This window comes from Ovis aries, chromosome 1 (genome assembly GCF_016772045.2).
Source record: "Ovis aries strain OAR_USU_Benz2616 breed Rambouillet chromosome 1, ARS-UI_Ramb_v3.0, whole genome shotgun sequence".
Classification (NCBI taxonomy): Eukaryota; Metazoa; Chordata; class Mammalia; order Artiodactyla; family Bovidae; genus Ovis; species Ovis aries.
In genome coordinates this window covers 2,919,927-2,939,761 of record NC_056054.1, presented here as the reverse complement: position 1 = coordinate 2,939,761, position 19,835 = coordinate 2,919,927, and the positions used below count along the sequence as shown (strand labels likewise).

General features: G+C 52.5%; 1 protein-coding gene across 8 annotated transcripts in view; it reads left to right on the top strand.

Moving 5' to 3' along the window:
• TRAF3IP1 (TRAF3 interacting protein 1) overlaps positions 1-3,711 on the top strand; it is a 61,232-nt gene extending 57,521 nt beyond the window's left edge. For all 8 annotated transcript variants that reach the window (XM_042244286.1, XM_060398734.1, XM_042244280.1 and 5 more), the window contains 2 exons: positions 451-674; positions 1,483-3,711. In XM_042244286.1, coding sequence (XP_042100220.1) covers positions 451-674; positions 1,483-1,648 — 390 coding nt within the window. In that variant the 3' untranslated portion in view covers positions 1,649-3,711. The remainder of the gene's footprint in view (positions 1-450; positions 675-1,482) is intronic.
• Positions 3,712-19,835: the final 16,124 nt, after the last annotated feature.

Genomic DNA, 19,835 nt, shown 5'->3' with positions numbered 1-19,835 from the left:
GGCAGGTTAACTTGCGCTCGGGCAGGCGCTCGGGCAGGCGCTCGGGCAGGCGCTCGGGCAGGTGCTCGGGCAGGCGCTCGGGCAGGCGCTCGGGCAGGCGCTCGGGCAGGCGCTCGGGCAGGCGCTCGGGCAGGCGGGGCTGCAGCCCTGTGAAGTGGGGAGGTGGGGCTCTCAGGGAGTGACATGCACCCCGGGTACCCTTTCCTTTGGGGACTGTCCTCTATGCCCCTGCCTGAGCTCTTGTAACGAGAACAGCTGTAGGTCTCCGGTCCCCTGGGAGATAAGATCTTACTGTACAGGCCCTCGCGGGGCGCTGCTGATCGAGCCTTGGGGTCACGGGCGTGAAGCCCTGTCTGCAGTCCAGCGGGTCCCGCGCCCGCGCCGACCCCGCGCCCGCGCCCCTCCGCCCTCAGGAGTGATGGTGCTCCTCTCCCTTCACACTCCCCGCAGGAGAAGCTGCTCGTCTTCGAGTCGGCCTGGAAGAAGGAAAAGGACATCGTCTCCAAGGAGATAGAGAAGCTCCGGGCGTCCATCCAGACCCTGTGCCGGAGCGCCCTCCCCCTGGGCAAGATCATGGACTACATCCAGGAGGACGTGGACGCCATGCAGAATGAGCTGCGGCTGTGGCGCGCGGAGGGCCAGCAGCACGCCGAGGCCCTGCAGCAGGAGCAGAGGTGGGGAGGGAGGGGGAGACACAGCCCAGGGCAGCAAGTGGAGGCCCTGCAGCGGGAGCAGAGGTGGGGAGGGAGGGGGAGACATAGCCCAGGGCAGCAAGTGGAGGCCCTGCAGCAGGAGCAGAGGTGGGGGGTGGGGGGTAGACAGGGGGAAACAGTCCTAGGCAGCAAGTGGAGGCCCTGCAGCAGGAGCAGAGGTTGGAGGGGAGGTCGGTGGAGGGGGGCGGGGGAGGGGTGGGGGAGGGCAGGTAAGGGGGTGGGGGACTGGAGGGGGGGAGACCTCCCCTCTCAATCCTCTTTCTTACCTCCTCCCCCAAGGAAAGTACATTGCTTCTTCATTTGCAACCTAACATGCATTTTTCTCTGTAGCAGCTAGGAAAAATCTACATTCAGTGTGGAATCCCGAGATTTAGACATACAAAAGGCAGGAAACTTTGCAGTTTGGATACCATGTTTATCATGTGTCTTATCGAAATCCCCACAGTTTTGTGACTGTAACTTGAAAGTATTTTAAATTTTTTTCTTGGAAAAAGCACATCTGTATTTTTATCCTTCCCTCCCTGCCTTTGGATACAGTGAGTAATTTGCTTGTGTTACCTTCCACTGTTTTAATCAAGAAGCCAGTGTAGGGACTTCCCTGGTGACCCAGTGGTTAAGACGCTGCACTCCCAACACAGGGGCCCTGGGTTCAGTCCCCAGTCGGGGAGCTAAGATCCCCACGTGCCGCACGACGATGATGTGGCCAAAAAGAAAAGCATCAGATGGGAAAGGAGGGAGGTCCTCATGGGCTCGGCTTGTGTCCTGGCAGCATCACGGACGGCACCGTGGAGCCCCTGAAGGCAGAGCTGGCAGAGCTGGAGCAGCTGGTCAGGGACCAGCAGGACAAGATCTGTGCCGTGAAGGCCAACATCCTGAAGAACGAGGAGAAGATCCAGAAGATGGTGTACAGCATCAACCTGAGTTCCAGGAGGTGAGAGCTCAAAGCTGCAGACTCCAGCGGGTCCCTCAGCCTGCGCGTAAGGAGGAGGCTGGCATTTCACTTCCGGTGTGAGGTTTCAGTCTGAAGGCGGCGGTGAGCAGCTCACAGCATCATCCTCCTGGTTTTCAGAGCTTTACCACCTTAGGCACATTCGAGAGGAGAGACCGTGTTTCCCTGCCTTCCTCTGCTGGAACACTCGCTAGTTACAAACGGCTCTTGCAGATGCCACTGATGTGAGATGTTTCCCTGCAAGCCTGGTCTCTCCTGTCAGCTGTTCGGTCCTGGGCCGGTCCGTCCAGCGGGCGAGCGGTGCTGGGACCACCCGGGGTGTGGGAGTTCGAGACGGCAGACTCTGAGCCTGCTGACAGGACTGCTCGAGCCCCGAGTGGGGCTGGCTGCACATTTTGACAGGAGCCTTATAAATGCAGTGAGGCCCAAAAAGCAGAGACTTAAATTTTTAGCTTACTTCCACTTGCAAAGGGTTCATTTCAGCCCGTGTCTTTATAAGGTACCCATGAACTCTAGTTTTTAACCTCTCTGTCATTGTGTGTACCTTAACGCAATTTTCTTATTGCTCCCTATTACGATTTGCTTATTTTTCCAGCCCTTAAAAGTTCGTATATTTAAAAAGGAGATTTGATTGTGGCCTTTGCGGGCTTCTTCTGACCTGAGAGTATCACAGGCCAGATCCTCACTTTCTTCAATATCGAACCCCTGGGCTTCCCCGCGAGCACATCAGTGCAGCTGTGGGATCCCTCATCCTCTCTAGAAGCAAAGCTTGCTCTTCAGGCCAATGGCCCAGGCCTGTCCCTTTGCCCAGGTGTAAGCACCTGGGCACCTCAGAGACAGATGGCTTAGGAAAAACCCGCAGAAGGAAGACTTTAAAGGATGCACAGATTTGCAGAATTTTTTGATGTTACTATTTTTTAGAAATGTTTTTTTAAAGCGAAGGTTTTTTTTAAAACATGGTTTATATTTAGTTTTTCACTACACATAATATTGTAAATACTAAAGTCTTATATTTGTGTATAAAGGATTTCACTGTTTGGAGACATGCTTACGGGTCTTAAAGTCTGGGGCCTGACACTTGTATTCTAGATACTGTTATTTATGATGTAACCCAAGCAGTGTCATTTTAAATGTTAGAATTTCCTGAGAAAGTTTTGTTTCTTTAAAAGATTAGCACAGATGGCACAGTTAAGTTTTTCCTTAGTGTAATTTCCAAAATAAATCTGTTACAAAGGTCGTTCTATGATTTTTGAAGCTAAGTTCAAGATTGGATTATTAAGATGTGCCATTGTGAAACACTGGTCTTTTTCTCCTTTCTGTAGTTAACCATAAAATTCTGTTTGCTGAGATGACACTAGATATTAACACGTCATTGGAGGAGGGGAGGTGTGCCAGTTACCCAGGCCTTCCTATGTCCACAGTCTCTTTTCCACTGACTCAAGTGACAGCCACCACCCCAAAGGGACCCTGTTTTGCGTCAGGTTAAGAAGTCTGCCGTTTGTGAATTTGTATGTAAGACTAAGAGTTTTTGTGTTGCAAAAATATCGCATACATTGTATGTGAGTCAAATTTTGTATGGAATAGTCTCTCAAATTGTATCATAAAATTTATTTTTATTGTATACATAAATCATTAAGAATAATCACCTGTTTTTTTCTATCAGTGTATGGGGTTGTGCAGTTCAGTTCACTCCTGGAAAAAAGCGTATGGATTTTTAAAACTTCAGCGTGTATGCAGTTTATTTTTCTGTGAAGACAGTGCAGGGAAATTTATATTTTCACTCATGATACCCCGTTTCTGTTTAAATTGGAGTCTTACATAAGGCAGGTAAACACTTTTCAGGAATTTTATGATCATTCATGAAGTCCTAGGAAGTCACTGCATGTGGTTATGACTGTATTCAACACAGATGAATAAATCTTATTATTTATGATTTTGATAAAATATGCAAATAGGATTATTAAATGTTTTCCTCTGCTTTGGCATGTAAGTTTTCAGGAGGTACTGGAGTCATACTTTAGACATTTTAATTAAAGACAATTGAGCTGATTGGACTGACACATTCATATTTAAAGGAAATACATCAACCGTTGAAAAAATAACTTGGAGACTAAAATTCACGCTTTCTACTTTGATGTTCATACTTATTTTTCCTCTCAATAAGCAACTTGAAAACTAGTAACTGGACTCTAGGAAGAGAGGTTGGTAGTGTTCAGTGACAGTGTAAGTGGAGTTGGGGGCTTGGGGGGTCTGGAGTCCTCAGCCGGTCGACAGGTGCCCCTGAAATATTCCTGGACTTCTCCAAGCCGCCCTGACCTGACCGGGATGTGTCTTCCACTGACGTGTGCAGCATGGGGGGCCTTGAGTGAGAGGAGAGGTGGCCAGACCTCTCCCGGCTTTTGAATAAACAGCGTGGTGTCCCCAGTCACAGGCTTAGGGTGACCAACCAGCTTGAGCTCCCACAAAAACTAGGTTCAGAATGAGACTGCCTTTGGATGTATCTTCCCTGAAAAGTTTATAAAAACAATCAAAAAAGGAATAAAAATTATTCGATTTCTCCTTTTTCCTAAAAAAAAAGAAGAATGACATTGCCCGTAAGACCCTGTGCTCATGCAGCCCACCCTGAAGGGTTTCCATACAGACTGGACTCCCCTCCCAGCTCTGGGGTCTTCCACCCACTCGCAGGGAGGCAGAGACAGGTCGCCTCGTTCCTCTTGGCCGCCTGTGCCCCCAACCCCGCCAGGAGCTCACCAGCCAGGAAAGCAGGCGTGTGAGTCCCAGGGCTGCTGGGACAGGAGGAAGCCCCCAGCACGTCCACTCCCTGAGAGAGCTCCCCTCCCTCCCATGATGCTCTTTATTAATAAAAAGGCTGGGTGTTTTTCTAAAAAGTGTCCTGGCAAGCACAGTTTAACACAGGCTTTACTGGCAGGCAGAAGGAAGCTCCTGAAAGAACCCCCTTCTGATCATGTGTGTTTCCATGGAGGGAAGTTGAAGAGGACTTTTTAAAAAATTCATTGAGAGAAATGACATTTAAATGGCTTCTGAAGCTACAAAAACTAGTGTTTAAGTCCATATTTAGAGCTGAGTTCCAGGTTGATTATCAGCTTCCTAAACCGAGGACGTTGGTCTTTCTGGTAAGAAAATGGGGTTCACAGACTTGCCTGGTGGTCCAGTGGTTAGGACTCCATGGTCTCACTGCCAAGGGCCCTGGGTCTTGCTCTGAACTGTAGACCGAAAGGCCCCCTAACAGATCTGAAGATCAAAGGTTGGGCCTGGACACTGGCTTGCTCCCGTCACTGCCCTCTGTCGTGTCTGTGGGTAGCACCTTGGCATCTCAAAGCCCGGACAAGGCTTGTCATGGATTGCAAAGGGCAGATGGGCCAGTCGTTGAAGCCGGGGGTGGCCTGCCGGCCGGGGGTGCATCTCACTGGCCTCCGGGGTTATGCCCGGGATGTGCCCTCGCTCCGTGACTCCTGGGCCTTTCCCCTTAGCCCGCTGACTGGCAGAGAAGGACCAGAGTGCGCCATGTGGGGGAGCGCAGGTCCCGCTCCCAGCCGGACCCCACCTCTCCAGGTGAATTCTGCCCTCGTCAAGGTGGTCTCCTCTGCTGACAGGCTCTTCTTTCCCCTAAACCCCACAGACTAAGGCAGGAAACTTGGGAAGGAAGCCAGGGGTCTGGGGAGAGCTCGGGACTTTGGGTCTGTGTGGCCTGGACACCTCCCACCTCACCCCTGAGCTCAGATGCCGGGACAGGGTCACCAGCCCCTCAGTACCAAGGGCTTCTCGAGAGTTCTGGCTCACACGGGGCTCCTGCCCACCCCTCCGTCCTGCAGGGCAGCTGGTCCCCATCAGCTTGGCAGGGGGCCCCGCGTCTCCTTCCCGCCCCGTGGAGCGAACGTGCCCCTGACGCACGTTAAGCCCGAGACTGCTCCCTCTCCCGTGTGTGGGGTGCCGGCCGCGAGTGTTTTCCTGTGGGAGACCAGAACCGTGGTGCGCACCGAGGCAGGCCCTGTCCAGGCCTCCGCGCGAGGACACACGGCTGGACGCCACAAACACGTCTCTGCCTTGGCCCGTGGCCCCTGTGGAGGGCTCAGGCCTCCTAGCTGCTGGCGCCGAGGAGCGACGCGGTCCCCTTCGGGGCTGAGGGCTCTCCATAACGTGCATCAAGCCCTCTGGCCTGGGCAGCGAGCAGCCAGCACCCCGAGCAGGTGCCGACCACCCTGCCTGCTGGACAGACAGACGGGGCCGGGTGGGCACGGGTCTCCCCAGGGCCCGGCTGTCCTTCTGGTCCTAGCCACAGGGAGCGCAGAGGGATGGGGCCAGACAAAGAAGGGTGCCCCAGAACAGGAGGCTGAGCAAGTGAAGGACTTCCCGGCACGGGACTGGACTCCAGCTCTGCCGCGGGGACCCTTGGCTACCGCTGCCCGGGAGGTGGAGAAGGGGGCCGTGAAGGTGGGCCAGGACGCACCACAGGGCAGGGCCCGAGAAGGTGAGTCCACGTGCTCGGTGGGTGCAGAGCCCACGCCGGGTGCAGCCCTCAGGGACACACGTCGACCTTTCTCCCCAGTCTGTAAACTAGAGAGTAAAAACAAAAATCTCCGTGACGTTACTGAAGAAATGTCAGCTGGTAACACACTGTAACACTATAGTAATTGAGCAGAATGGAACCGGTATGGGAAAATATAAATTAATCAATGAAAGAGCACAGGAACCCCCAGCCAGGTACATAAATCCTGGGAATTTTAATTTCTAATAAATGTGGTACTTCAAAGCAAAAATAATTCAGATCATTGTCCAAATTAATGGCGTTGGAACATATGGTTCTCCATATGGCAAAGAATATTACATACAAAAATAAATTCCAAAAAATTAAAGAGTTCCAAAAATATGAGAATACTAGAAGAGAATAATTGGAGAATACGTATAGCATGTATAAAACTGTTTATATAACATACTGATATGTGCATTATACTATTTATAAATTTATTTGTGATAATTCTATTTTGTGAGAGGCAGTGTGATACATGGGAATAAAGCATCGGAGGAGAGCACAGGGACACCCCTGGCGGTCCAGTGGCTTAGCCTCCACGGTCCCAGTGCGAGGGGCCTGGGTTGGATCCCTGGTCGGGGAACTAGATCCCACAGGCCCCAGCAACAAGTCCACCCGGTGCAACCAAGACCCGGCACAACCAAATAAATAAATATAGACATTTAAAAGAGATGAGCGCATACGAAGTGCTAAACATATTTTAGGGTGAAAAGGAACTTCCTTTTTCAGAAGCCATAAATGAAAAAAATTATATTGATACTTGGCTCTGTAAGAAATAAAAGCTTCAATGTAACCAAGCAGAAGTAAAAAATGGCTCACTGGGGGAAATATTTGCAATATCTCTAACAAAGAGTTAATATCCATAATGTTCTTTAATGAAAATACTTGCAGCTCAGTTGTATGATGGAAGGAAGATATAAATAAGCAATTTGTGGAAGAATCTGGAAACCAACACTTGGCCTTATTCTCTAGGAATAACAGGGCAGAGAGTTTGGGAATCCAGGCTGGAGAGAGCGACCGGAGTTGGGACCCCGGCAGGTCAGGGTGTCCAGCCTTCAGCCCAGGGAGGGCTCATTTGTTAGCTGGGGAATTTGGGCATATGGCCTACGTTTTTGCCTCACTTTCCCCTGTGTTTGGTTGGGTTCATTTACATGGTTACTGCTTCATAGGATGTTGTCAGAGGATAAATGTGTGACTGGTTATAAAGTACAAAGATCAATAATTGGCTTGTAGTAACTCTCTATAAGCACTGAAAATCACTCTTTCCTTCTGGAAAGAGAAGGAAGCTGCCAGTGAGCGGGGTCCATGGCAGCCACGGCCTCCACAAGGGAGTACTCGGCTCTCAGAATGCAGCCCACCCTGCAGTCTCCCCCTGTGTTCCCCTCTGCACAGACCCCAGCCAAAAAAAAGTATTCATGTAATGTTGGTGATGGCCAGGGAGGCCTGGCATCCTGCAGTCCATGGGGTTGCAAAGAGTCAGACACAACCAACACACTTTCTCCTGTGAGCCTCTCCGGGGCTGGGAGTCAGGCCTTAGCTACCCATTCTCCAGATGAGAAAACTGAGGCTGTGAGAGCACAGGCCTTGGCCAGGTCTAAGTCCCAGGCATGTTGTCCGGTGGCCTCTGGGGTAAGCAGGCCTGGGCTGAGTGTCAGAGCACGAGGCTGGCTCCAGATCCCAGGGGGGCAGGCAGCTCAGAGGGTATCGCTGGCCTTTGGGCTGAGGGCACGTGGCCTGCGGGTCCCCGGGGTGGGTTCCTCTTGCTTATTCTGTCGTCTGGGTGAGCACACAGCTAAGAAAGGATGAGTGGGTGATTTCTACAAACCCCTGGGTGTTCTGGCTGGTGCCACGGCAAGGGCAGCCCCGGCCGGTGTGCGCACGGTGCACTGACCAACCACAGGGGCCGCAGGTCATCCCCTGTCCGGACACCAGACACCAGAGCCCAGACCTTGGTACTTGGCCCATCTGCCTGGGGGCCACAGGCACTGGGCTTGTGGGCTGGACCCACTGACCCGTTAGGCACAGTGCCAGGGCTCATGGCACTTCTACAGCCCAGGGAAGTGCTTTTTTTAGTAATAACTAACTTTCAAGTCGGAGTAAATGTTTAAGTGTGTAATGGTTATACATCTGCCCTTATAGCAATGTGGTTGTAAAACAGAATTTTTAATTTTTTTTTTTTTGTGGAGGAAGGGCCTCCAGAGACTCAGCTGCCATGGGCCCTCGTGCAGCCTGAGGCCTCCCGGCCTCTGGGACTTAGGCTGTCCCAGCCCCATGTGGCTGGACCCACCGCGGAGGGGACGTCACCCCCACACCACCCGGATGTGCCCCAGAGCAGAGCGGAGCCCAGTTCTTCCGGTGGGTTTTCCATTTCCAGGGATTAGGGCTCTGAAGGAAAGCGTCTTTGGGGCAGTTTCAACACAAACACCAGGATGCACTTAAAAATAGAACTCGCAAATAGAAACCCTGAAACCGTGGCTTTCAGGCAGGCATTAAGTGCGTTCAGCTGGGGGCAAAATCACACCTCCCCACATGAACGTGGTTCTTGCAGCCCGCGGTACCGGGGAAGGAGCCTGTCCCCTTAGCGGTGGCTTCTGTGACCCTCTGAGAGTGTGCCTCCCAGATGGGGCTTGTGGACCAGCCTCACCCCCCACAAGACTGTCCCCTACCGCCTGTAAAACTGCAGGCCCCTCTCAGGGTTCCCCCTATTTTGACACCTGCCAAAACACCATTTGTGGTTTTAAAGTGAGATTCTTAGACTCCTTAGAGACAGAAGGAAAGAGCAGCGTGGGTCTCCAGGGTTAGCGTTCCCCTCACCGTCCCTCCAGGAGGAGCCTGGCAGGGTCCTGCCCGAGAGACCCCTCTGGACCTCCAAAGCCCCCCTCCACAGACACTGGTATTGTGAGGGCCTGAGCACAGGTCAGGGGGTGCAGGGTAGGCTGGAGCCGCTCTCACAAGCGATTGCTAAACCTTTCAGAACTCTGTGAGGTGTTGTGTTGAAAACGAAGGAAGTGGATGCTGAAAATTCACCGCCGCTTAGCTTAATTACTTGATCACTTTCTGCTCTAGTCTGCTCCTCTGGGGCCACCTGTAGGGTGTGTAGAGTATAGACTATGTGTACTTTGCTCGCTCCAAAGTCAGTTGTCACTTTGGGCTAAGGCTGGAGTATTTACATCAGGGAAACCGGAAGATCTGACTCAGTGAGAGTGATAATAAAGTGTCTGTATCTGCAGCCATTCCAAGCGGAACAGCACAAAAGAAATCGAGGCAGTTCATTTCAGAATTCAAAAATTATCATTCAGTTCAGCAGAGTAATCACTCACGTCATTGCTGAACAAGCAGGTTCCTCTGCAGAAATTGGTCGAATATGTTTCCTCTTACTTGTGAAAACAAGTGAAACTGTTAACCCACATTTAGGCCAGGGCTATGTTTGGCAATTGCAACCGGAGGTTGACTGTGAACCCGAGTGTTCAGCAAAAATCCACAAAAGCATTCTGTGAGACTTGATTATCGACCTATATGGCATTTGTGATAAAGAGTATTGTGTATTTTATGGGGTTCCCCAGGTGGCTTAGTGGTGAAGAACTCACCTGTCTACGCGGGAGACCTTGGTTTGATCCCTGGGTCGGGAAGATCCCCTGGAGAAGGAAACGGCATCCCACCCCAGTACTGTTGCCCAGGAAATCCTGTGGACTGAGAAGCCTGACGGGCTACAGTCCACGGGGTCGTGAAAGAGTCAGACATGACTTAGTGACTAAACAACATCGTGTGTTTTATTATTTGTGAATTATGTGCTACACATATTTGCACCACTGCCATTTCGAGACTATATTGTTACCTGTGGTCTCACTGATGCTATTTGTCATTCCCCTCCCTCGGGTCAGGGGAGGAGAGGTCTTCCGTGTGGCCTCTGGTTCTGACGGGGCCTCCTCCAAGTTCTGGGCCTCATCCCTGCGGGAGGCAGGGGATCTGGGCTCCGGGAAAGATCAGGGGCTCCCAGCCCCGGGCAGGTCTGCAAACTCTTCTCAGGAGCAGTGACGGCGAGGGTAGGGGTGTCTGTCCCCCCTCCCAGACCTGACCTTTCGCAGTAGGGTCTTCAGGCTGCATTTCTGCCGAGTCCCCAGGTCCTTGTAAAGGGCCAGTCCACTGGAGCTGCAGGGGACGCAGGCGAGGTGTGCCGATTGCTTTCTAAGTGACCACACCTGTCCCGCTTCCCGACAAAACAGCCTTGAGCTGACAGCTCCTCCAGGCTCTGCTTTCTCAAACACACACACTCAGGGGCTTTGGGTGTGGGCCCCTGCCCCTGGATTTGGTGGGCTCAGGGGTACTGAGGTCCCCCCCAGGGTCAGCTGGGTCTCCAGGATCAGAGAAGAGCCAGAGGACTTGGGGTCGGGGTGGGGTGGGAGCACTGCAGACAGAGTGGATCTGGCCTCATGGACCCGGGCCCGCCAGTGGCACCCTGCACCTGGGAAGGCAGGGGGCGGAGGCGCAGGTCTCTGACCGCCCAGCACCCTTCCGCTGACCCTGCTTGAGTGGCTGGTCCTGGGGACCAGAAGGTGGCCCTGGGGGTTCCCTGGGCTCTGCTCACACTTTCTCTTAACGGCCTTCATTGTTTTAGCTTTCCGCTTACCTACTATTTGTTCAGGGGCTTCCCTGGTGGCTCAGTGGTAAAGAACCTGCCTGCCAATGCAGGGGACACAGGTTCGATCCTTGGTCCAGGAAGATCCCACATGCTGTGGGGCGAGTGAGCCCACGCACGGCAGATACTAAAGCACGTGTGTCCAGAGCCTCTGCTCCCTGACAAGAGAAGCCGCTGCGACGAGAAGCAACGAAGGGTAGCACCTCGACTGTGGACCTACACGGAGTTTATAAAAAGGTATTGTATGATTCGTGGGGCCTCCTGGTGGCTCAACAGTAAAGAATCTGCCTGCAAGGCAGGAGACACGGATTCGATGCCTAGGTCAGGAAGATCCCTTGGAGAAGGGAATGGCAACCCACTCCAGTGTTCTTACCTGGGAAATTTCATGGACAGAGGAGCCTGGTGGACTATAAACCGTGGGGCTGCAAACAGCTGGACACGACTTAGTGACTAAACAACTCACTATGATGATTGATTTCTCCTTGATATGGTTTTTCATCCTTTGCTTTTAAATCTTTCTTAATTTTTATATTTTATCTGTGTCTCTTGTAAACACTTAGGCTGCGAAGCCTTTGTTTTTAACCTGCATAATTTACTTACTTGGATTTATTATTCTGTCTTATTAAGAATACTGCACTTTTCCTACTCTTTTGATTTTTGTTTTTCTGGCCTTGTTTTGGAAACCGGAACGTTTTTAGCCTCTTTTTCATACTCAGTTTTCCTAGAGCTCTCTAATTTGGGAGTTATGCACTATATGGTTGTTAATGTGATATTTAATCTACTTTAAACCCACTAAGTTTGATCAATATCTTTACTTTCTTCCAAGAATACAAGGGCAACCTCAACGTAAATACTGTTTCATCTGATTTTTAGCTTTATCCTCTTGTGTTTTGCTCACAAATTGTTTTTAAAGTTTTTTAATTTTTAAAATTTTACTTTTTTTGAATTTGTTTTTTTTTATTTTATACTGGCGCTCTTGCCTGGAGGATCCCAGGGACGGTGGAGCCTGGTGGGCTGCCGTCTCTGGGGTGGCACAGAGTCGGACACGACTGAGGCTTCAGCGGCAGCAGCAGAGTCGATTTACAGTGCTGTGTTTGTTCCAGGTGTACAGCAAAGTGATTCAGTTATATATATAGCTATGTGTGATCTTTTGCAGAGTCTTTTCCTACGTAGGTTATTGTAGAATATTGGCTAGAGTGCCCTGTGCTATCCAGTGAGTCATTGTTCACCGTCTGCTTTGTACCGGGTATTGCGCATGTGGGGACTCCCAGGGACAGGGGAGCCTGGTGGGCTGCAGGCTAAGAGTCGGGCACGACTGAGCGACTTCCCTTTCACTTTACACTTTCATGCACTGGAGAAGGAAATGGCAGCCCCTCCAGTTTTCTTGCTGGAGAGTCCCAGGGACAGAGGAGCCTAGTGGGTTGCTGTCTATGGGGTCGCACGGAGTCGGACACGACTGAAGCGACTTAGCAGCAGCAGCTGTGCATATGTTACCCTCGAACCCCTAATTTATTGCTCCCCCTCCCTATCCCCTTTGTTAACCTCAAGTTTGCTTTTGAAGTCTGTGAGCCTGTTCCTATTTTGTAAATAAGGTCATGTGTATCATGTTTGAGATTCCACACATGTGCCGTCATGTATTTGTCTTTGCCTGACTGAGTTCACTTAGTATGATAATCTCTGGGTCCGTCTCTGTTGCAAATGGCATTATTTCATTCCTTCTTATGGCTGAGTGGCAGTCGCTTGCATAGATGTATCCCATCTTCTTTGTCCATTATTCTGTTGATGGGCATTCAGGTTAACTGCATGTCCTCACTATTGTAAACAGTGCTGCAATGAGCATCAGGATGCATGTATCCTTTCAGACCATATTTTTCTCTGGATATATGCCCAGGAGTGAGGCTGCAGGGTCATGTGGTGGCTCTATTTTTAGTTTCTTAAGGAACCTCCCATACTGTTTTCCATCCTGGCTGCACCAATTTACATTCCTACCAATAGAGTAAGAGGGTTCCCTTCTCTCCACACTCTCTCCAGCATTTATTTACAGACTTTTGATGATGGCCATTCTGACCAGTGTGAGGTGGCACCTGGTTGTAGTTTTACAGATTAAGGATTTTGTTGTTGTTTAGGCAACCAAGGTTTGTCAACATTCATCCACAAATTTACCAGTATCTGCTTATCATTTCTTCTGGCATCTTAGGCCTTCCCTCTGGAACCATCTCCTCCTTTCTGTAAGTGTCCTTTTTAAAAACTGGTCCTTCAAAATTTCCTTTAAGGAACCCGTGATGCAGCAGGCAGAACTGGGTAGGAATAGCCCTGCCATCTCACTAAAGCTTGGCGAGTCAGTGGGAAGCACACCGCCCTCCGTCACTTTGCCTCGTCTCCATGGGGGGTGGACCGCTCACCCAGCATCCCCAGCATCCCTGCCCACGACGTTGCCATCTCTGGGGCTGCTGGCCGCCTTCTCAGGACCCCTGTCTTTGCAAAAAGTTGTGCTCAAAGTGGGACTTAAACTAAACAGACTTCCTCTAGGAAACACACACAATCACACTGCTGCGAACGTTGCTTTTATGGACATTTCCCCGAGAAATATTTCTCTCTGGAAAAAAAACCTCACAGGATGTAATTAAAACCATTATATGTGTATGTTGGCCTGGGCACGTCTTAAGTGCTTCACCAAATGGGCCACCAAATAAAGAAATGAAGGCCGGCTTTGTTCACGTCTCGGAACAATGACCTTTATTAACTGTAACCCAGGGTGTTCTTCTGTTCCTTTGTGGATTCAGAAGCAGCCTTTCACCGGGACCCGGGTGCCGGGTATGTGCCTTTGGTCCTGACCGCAGTGTGACCGACCGCTGCCGGGAACGGCAGAGCAGCCCGTGCGGTGTCACTTGGACGAAGGTGACCGTTTTAGGGCCCGTGGACGGTCGAATGGCCTGTGTTTTCTGACTTGCCACCTTTGAGAGAATAAAATACATTCCTCTTATCTTCAAACATCATAAATTCTAAAGGAGAAAGTGACCAGAGTCCTGAGCCTTGAGCTACACGGCTTAGGGAGCTACGTGGTATATTGTCTCCTTTTCAAAAAATTTTTTTCGTTTATCTATTTCTGTTTGTGCTGGGTCTTCCTTGCTGTGTGAGTGCTTTCTCTAGTTGCGGCAAGCGGGGGCTCTTCTCTATTTGCGGTGTGCGGGCTTCTCACTGCGGCGGCTTCTCCAGCTGTGGAGCACAGGCTCCAGGCTTAAGTAGTTGTGGCTCTGGGGGCCCAGTTGCTTTGTGGCTTGTGGGGATGAAACCTGTTTGCCCTGCAATGACAGGCAGGTCCCCAACCACTAGGCCACCAGAGAAGTCCCTGTGTTGTCTCCTTTTTCCAGTTCGCTGGGGAGTTCTTCCTTCACCCCGGTGCCCTGGTGGAAGACACAGCCACGGTGTGCGCCAGTCCTCACGGTGGGCGTGTGTCCCAGCAGGCCAACCAGAGTGTTCTCCGGGATGGCTGTGTGATGCCGGCCGAGAGGTTTCTCCTGCAGTTACTGAGCGAGGAGCCTGAAGGCCTGTGGGGATACAACACAGAAGAAACGCGGAGGAAAGCAAGCCTGGAGAAGGACGAGACCTAGTGCCAGACCCTGAGCCCCTGGATCCAGCTGCTCCTGAAGACCGTCCCATCCTCAGCTTCCCATCCTATAGACGTCTTGGTGGGTGTGATGATTCAGTGCTGTGCGTCGTCTTGGCTGGGTCACGATGCCAGTTATTCGGTTGAACACCCGCCTGGGTGTTTCTATGAAGGTATACTATAAATGGAATCAGCATCTACAATCCACTGACTTATTTATTTAAATCCTTTGTCTGTGCGATGGACATGTGGGATCTTAGCTCCCTAACCAGGGATCAAATCCACGCCGCCTGCATTGGGAGCATGCAGTCCCAACCACTGGACTGGCCAGGGAAGTCCCCCTTTGATTTTAAATTAAGGAGATCGCCCTGAATAATCTGGGTGGGTCTTAGGCAATCAGTCAAAAGCCTTAAGAGCGAAAATAGGTTTCCCTGAGAAAAAGGAATCCTGCCCCAAGACTGCAGCACGGAAACCCTGTCTGAGTGCCCAGCTTGCTAACCTGCTAAAGAGTCAGACATGCCTTAGTGGCTGAATGAACAACAGCAACAGTTTGCCCTACAGACTTTGGACTCAACACCATCTCTTGTCTGAGTTTCTACCTGCCAGCCAGATCTCAGCCAACTCTTCGTCCCCAGGACAGACCCCAAGGCAAGGATTGTGTGCATGTGATTAAGGGTGGAAATGGTGGATTCTGATTTCAGCTGGATTCTGGGGCCTCTGAGGTGTGAGCCACAGTCAGTTTGCCCTGCCTTAGTAAAGGCTGCCACTCCCAGGCCCTCCTGTCTCTCCCCTTGCAGACATTCCAGAGCCCGTGGGCTGCAGCAGGCCAACAGAGTCTATTGTCCTTCACTGGCCTGAGGAGAGCCTCTCCTGACGCCCACTCCCTGTGTGAATGAGGGCTGCCCTCACCCTCACCTACAGACCATGCCAAAGGCTTTTAATTATTCAGGCAGCCAGACTCTGCCGGGCAGCACAGCCTTTGGAGTTCAGGCTTGGAGCGGTGGTTCCTCTGCCACAGGAAGCTGACCGCAGCCAACTGGCTGGCGGGGCTCTGTCCCTGGAACGTCCACACATGGGAGAGGTGGACACCTTAACTGATGGTCATGTAGGGTCAGATTGGAGTTTCTCACATAGTAAGACTGAGGGCTCCCAGGGCAGAAGCTGAGAGGAAGTCCATCGGCAGAAAGGGGGGGCATGTGCCCAGCACAAGCAGGCAGAGAGACAGGGACAGTGCTGGAGAGATAGAGAGATGGAGAGAAAGAGAGAGAGACAGAGAGAGGGACGGCAAGGGTCAGGGAAACAGTGAGAGAAGGCGAGACTGTATGACCCCAAACAGCTGCAGCAAAATATATCCCCTCTCACATCTGTTCTCTGGAAGTGACGTTGACGCTCCTGCACAGAGAGATGGGCGGGGTCCGTGCTGGCCCCCTGACCTCGGGTGGACATCGGTCACTCCTTGGACCAACAGAATGTGGTGGGAGTGATGCTCACAGCTTCCAAGGGGTCATAGGACAGGCGTCCCCCCCAATTCTCTCCCTCTCTCCCCCTGCCTGCTCTTGTCTTCCCTACCCCCGGACCTCCCACTGGCATCCAGTCACCATGCTGTGAGGAGCCCAAAGTGTGGGTGTTCCTACCGCAGCCCCAGATTTGAGATACAGTGTGAGAAGGCCGTGCGAGCGGACAGAGCTGGAAGGGATGGGGCCACAAGCCAAGGAAGCTGGGACCACCAGGAGCTGGAAGAGACAGGAAGGCTGCCCGAGAGCCTCCAGAGGGATCATGTTCCTGATGACACCTTGAGTTCAGACCTCTGCCCCCAAGAGCACGTTTCCTCTGGTTTCCAAGTGTGTAGTAATTGTCATGGCAGCCACAGGAAGCTCACACCCAGAATCGCTAATCCCCTGGGAGTGAGGGTTGAGAAGGACTGAGTGGAGCCAGGGAGCAGGAGGCTTCCATGGGAGTCAGGGAAGGTGAGAAGTTAACCACAGACAGAGAGGCGGCCTCGCAGCCAAGAGACTGGACAGCCAGCAGCCAGCAGCAGCTTGTGAGCCCTGTCCCTTCAGGTGACCCCACCCCAGCCTCGGGGTCTCCCGGCCGAGGCCCCCGTCGTGAAGCAGAGACAAGCCGCTCCCGCTATGCCCGTCCACACTCCTGTCCACAGAAACCACGTGCTGTTACACGGGGTGACACCAGCTGGTTGTGGTTCGAGGCTGTTGCTTTGTTAGCCGGTGACACAGAGACACAGGCTTGGCAGGTCAAGGAGAGAGACAGGATCAGAGAGGCTCCTGGGTCCCAGGCAGCCAGGCTTCTGAGGTCAGCTCAGCCAGACACCCTGGCTACCCTGCGTCTCCAGACCAAACCAAAGGCTCCTTGGACTTGAACCAGCTTTAGGGGATGTCTGGCTAAGATCATGGCGTCTGGTCCACTTCTTGGCAAATAGATGGGGAAACAGTGACAGACTTTACTTTTGGGGGCTCCAAAATCACTGCAGATGGTGATTGCAACCATGAAGTTAAACGATGCTTACTGCTTGGAAGGAAAGTTATGACCAACCTAGATAGCATATTAAAAAGCAGAGACATTACTTTTCCAAGAAAGGTACGTCTAGTCAAGGCTATGGTTTTTCCTGTGGTCATGTGTGGATGTGAGAGTTGGGCTATAAAAAAAGCTGAGCACCGAAGAATTGATGTTTTTGAACTGTGGTGTTGGAGAAGACTCTTGAGAGTCCCTTGGACTGCAAGGAGATCCAGCCAGTCCATTCTAAAGGAGATCAGCCCTGGGTGTTCATTGGAAGGACTGATGCTAAAGTTGAAACTCCAATACTTTGGCCACCTGATGCTAAGAACTGACTTATTTGAAAAGACCCTGATGCTGGGAAAGATTGAAGGTGGGAGGAGAAGGGGATGACAGAGGATGAGATGGCTGGATGGCATCACCGCCTCGATGGACATGGGTTTGAGTGGACTCTGGGAGCTGGTGATGGACGGGAGGCCTGGCGTGCTGTGGTCCGTGGGGTCACAGAGTCGGACGCGACTGAGCGACTGGACTGAACTGGTCTGTATTTTGCCACCTGGCCGTCTCTTGCAGGACAAACTCTTCGCTCCCGGGGATGCACACAACCATGCAGTGTTGGATGTGGGGGCAGCGGCCCTACAAAGGCCCTCATCTTCTGTCCCCTTGGGTGGCATGGCGGGCTAGGTTGCCTGGGTCTCTCTGCAGCCCCCCCACCCTGTTCTTCCTTGATTTCCCAAGCAGCCAGTGTGGCCCGCCCAAACTTGGGTCAGATCACAACACTGCTTGGTAAAACCCAGTGACACAGGACAGGACCGGGCACCACCCAGCCGACAGAGCCTCCCTCCTGGGTTCAGAAAGGGCCTCTCCCGCCTGTCTGGTCCCTTGACTTCGGGGCCTTTCTCTGTGGTTAACTCCCTACACCTCGCCTCCTGTTCCCTAGCCTCACTCCCTCTTTCTTGGCCCTCACTCCCAAGGTGATCTGTGATTCTGGTCCGTGACTGGGTGTGAACTTCCTGTGGCCACCAGGACAATTACTACACACTCAGAAACCAATGGAAACGTATTCTTGCTCAGTTTGGGGGCAGAGGTCTGAACTCAAGGAGTTGTCAGGGCCATGATCCCTATGGAGGTTCTCGGGCAGGACCCTTCCTGTCTCTTCCAGCCCCTGGGTCCTGGCTTCCTTAGCTCGGGTCCACATCCTTGGGCAGGACCCTTCCTGTCTCTTCCAGCCCCTGGGTCCTGGCTTCCTTAGCTCGGGGCCACATCCCTCCAGGCTCTGTCTGCTCGCACGGCCTTCTCGCTTCATGTCCGAGTTTCAAATCTCCCTTTTTGTTTCAGACTCAAAGGCCTGCTGGATTTAGGGCCACTCTAAATCCAGGATGACTGAGATCATTAAGTTAACTACATCTGCAAAACCCCTTTCCTCCAATCAGGTCCGTTTCACAGGTCCCGGGAGTTAGGAGGGGGACTTATCTTTCCCGAGGATCCTATTTACTCCCTTACTGAACCACAGGCTCTGTGGTCAGCGTCCACTCCGGCTCACCCGCACCAGGCCGAGTGGCTGTCACTTCTGACTATTTGTTCAATATCAAGTCCTGGTGAGCTCCTGCAAGTGAATTAAGACATCTGTCTGAGCAGAAACAGCTTTCGAGGGAGCCACGTCTCTGCCCGGAGAGATAAGACGGCTCCTCCCGAGCTGTGAGTCAAGGTGAGATGAGATGGGGGCCCAGAACGTGCGGGTGGAGGCTGGCAGGGAGCCCGGTCACCCAGCTGGCGGGGTGGGGGCTGAGGGAGCTTCTGGTGAGCTGGGGGGCAGGTCTATGGCCGAGGGTGCAGACAGGGGGCATCCTGGGTGCGCAATTTCTGCTCAAGGATTACAAACGTTTTATGCCAAGCTACCTTCCAGAAAGATTGGGCCAGACTTCAAGGAGGGGTCATCTGGGGACGTTGGGTGTTTTATTTTGGGGACACAGATGAGTGGGTGGCTGTGGGACAGCCCTGAACTACCAGACGGCAGGAGGCAACGCAGGTGGGAAAAAGCTAGCGTGCCCCTGGGACCTGGAAGGGGCAGAGACAGTCTCCACTCTGCCAGAGGCAGCGCTGGCCCTGTGTCCACCCAGGACGGGTGTGCCCAGGGTGGTTGTGTGGTCTGATCATTCTGTCTGTAGATCCACCCGCAGCTGGGTGTTGGTGGGTGTTTTGGGCTTACTGGACCCTGGCGGGACGGCGAGGCCCGAGGAGAAGCTGCAGGGCTGGATAGTCCTGGGTTTGAGCCCTGGCTGGTCCGCAGTGTGTTGTGGGCACAGCACCGAGCCTCCCTGACCTCAGGGCCCTGAGGGTCCGTGCCACCTCCAGTCCCTGCTGGTGTTGAGAGCACCGGGCCCAGCAGGCAGTTAGGGGGAGGGGTGGGACGCCTCTGATCCAGAGGGATCTCAGGTCTATCTAGAGAGCAGGGAGGATTCCCCAGGGCAGCATCAGATCCAGGTGCACACAGGAAGTGACACTCGCTCAGGCCTTTTAACCCCTTGGAGCCCAGGCCCTCATGAGGAGACAGGGGGCTGGGGGACAGGGCTGCTGAAGCTGGCGGGGACAGAGGTCTCAGCCTGGCTGCATGAGAATCACCTGGGCACCTCCAAAATCCCCATGCCCAGCTCACACCCTACATCGCCTGCATCAGGATCTCTAGGGTGGGGTGGTACCAGGCCTGCTTTAAAAACGAAATTGTGGTAAGATGGGCTTCCCTGATAATTCAGTTGGTATAGAATCCGCCTGCAATGCAGAGGACCCTGGTTCAATTCCTGGGTTGGGAAGATCTGCTGGAGAAGGGATAGGCTATCCACTCCAGTATTCTTGGGCTTCCCTTGTGGCTC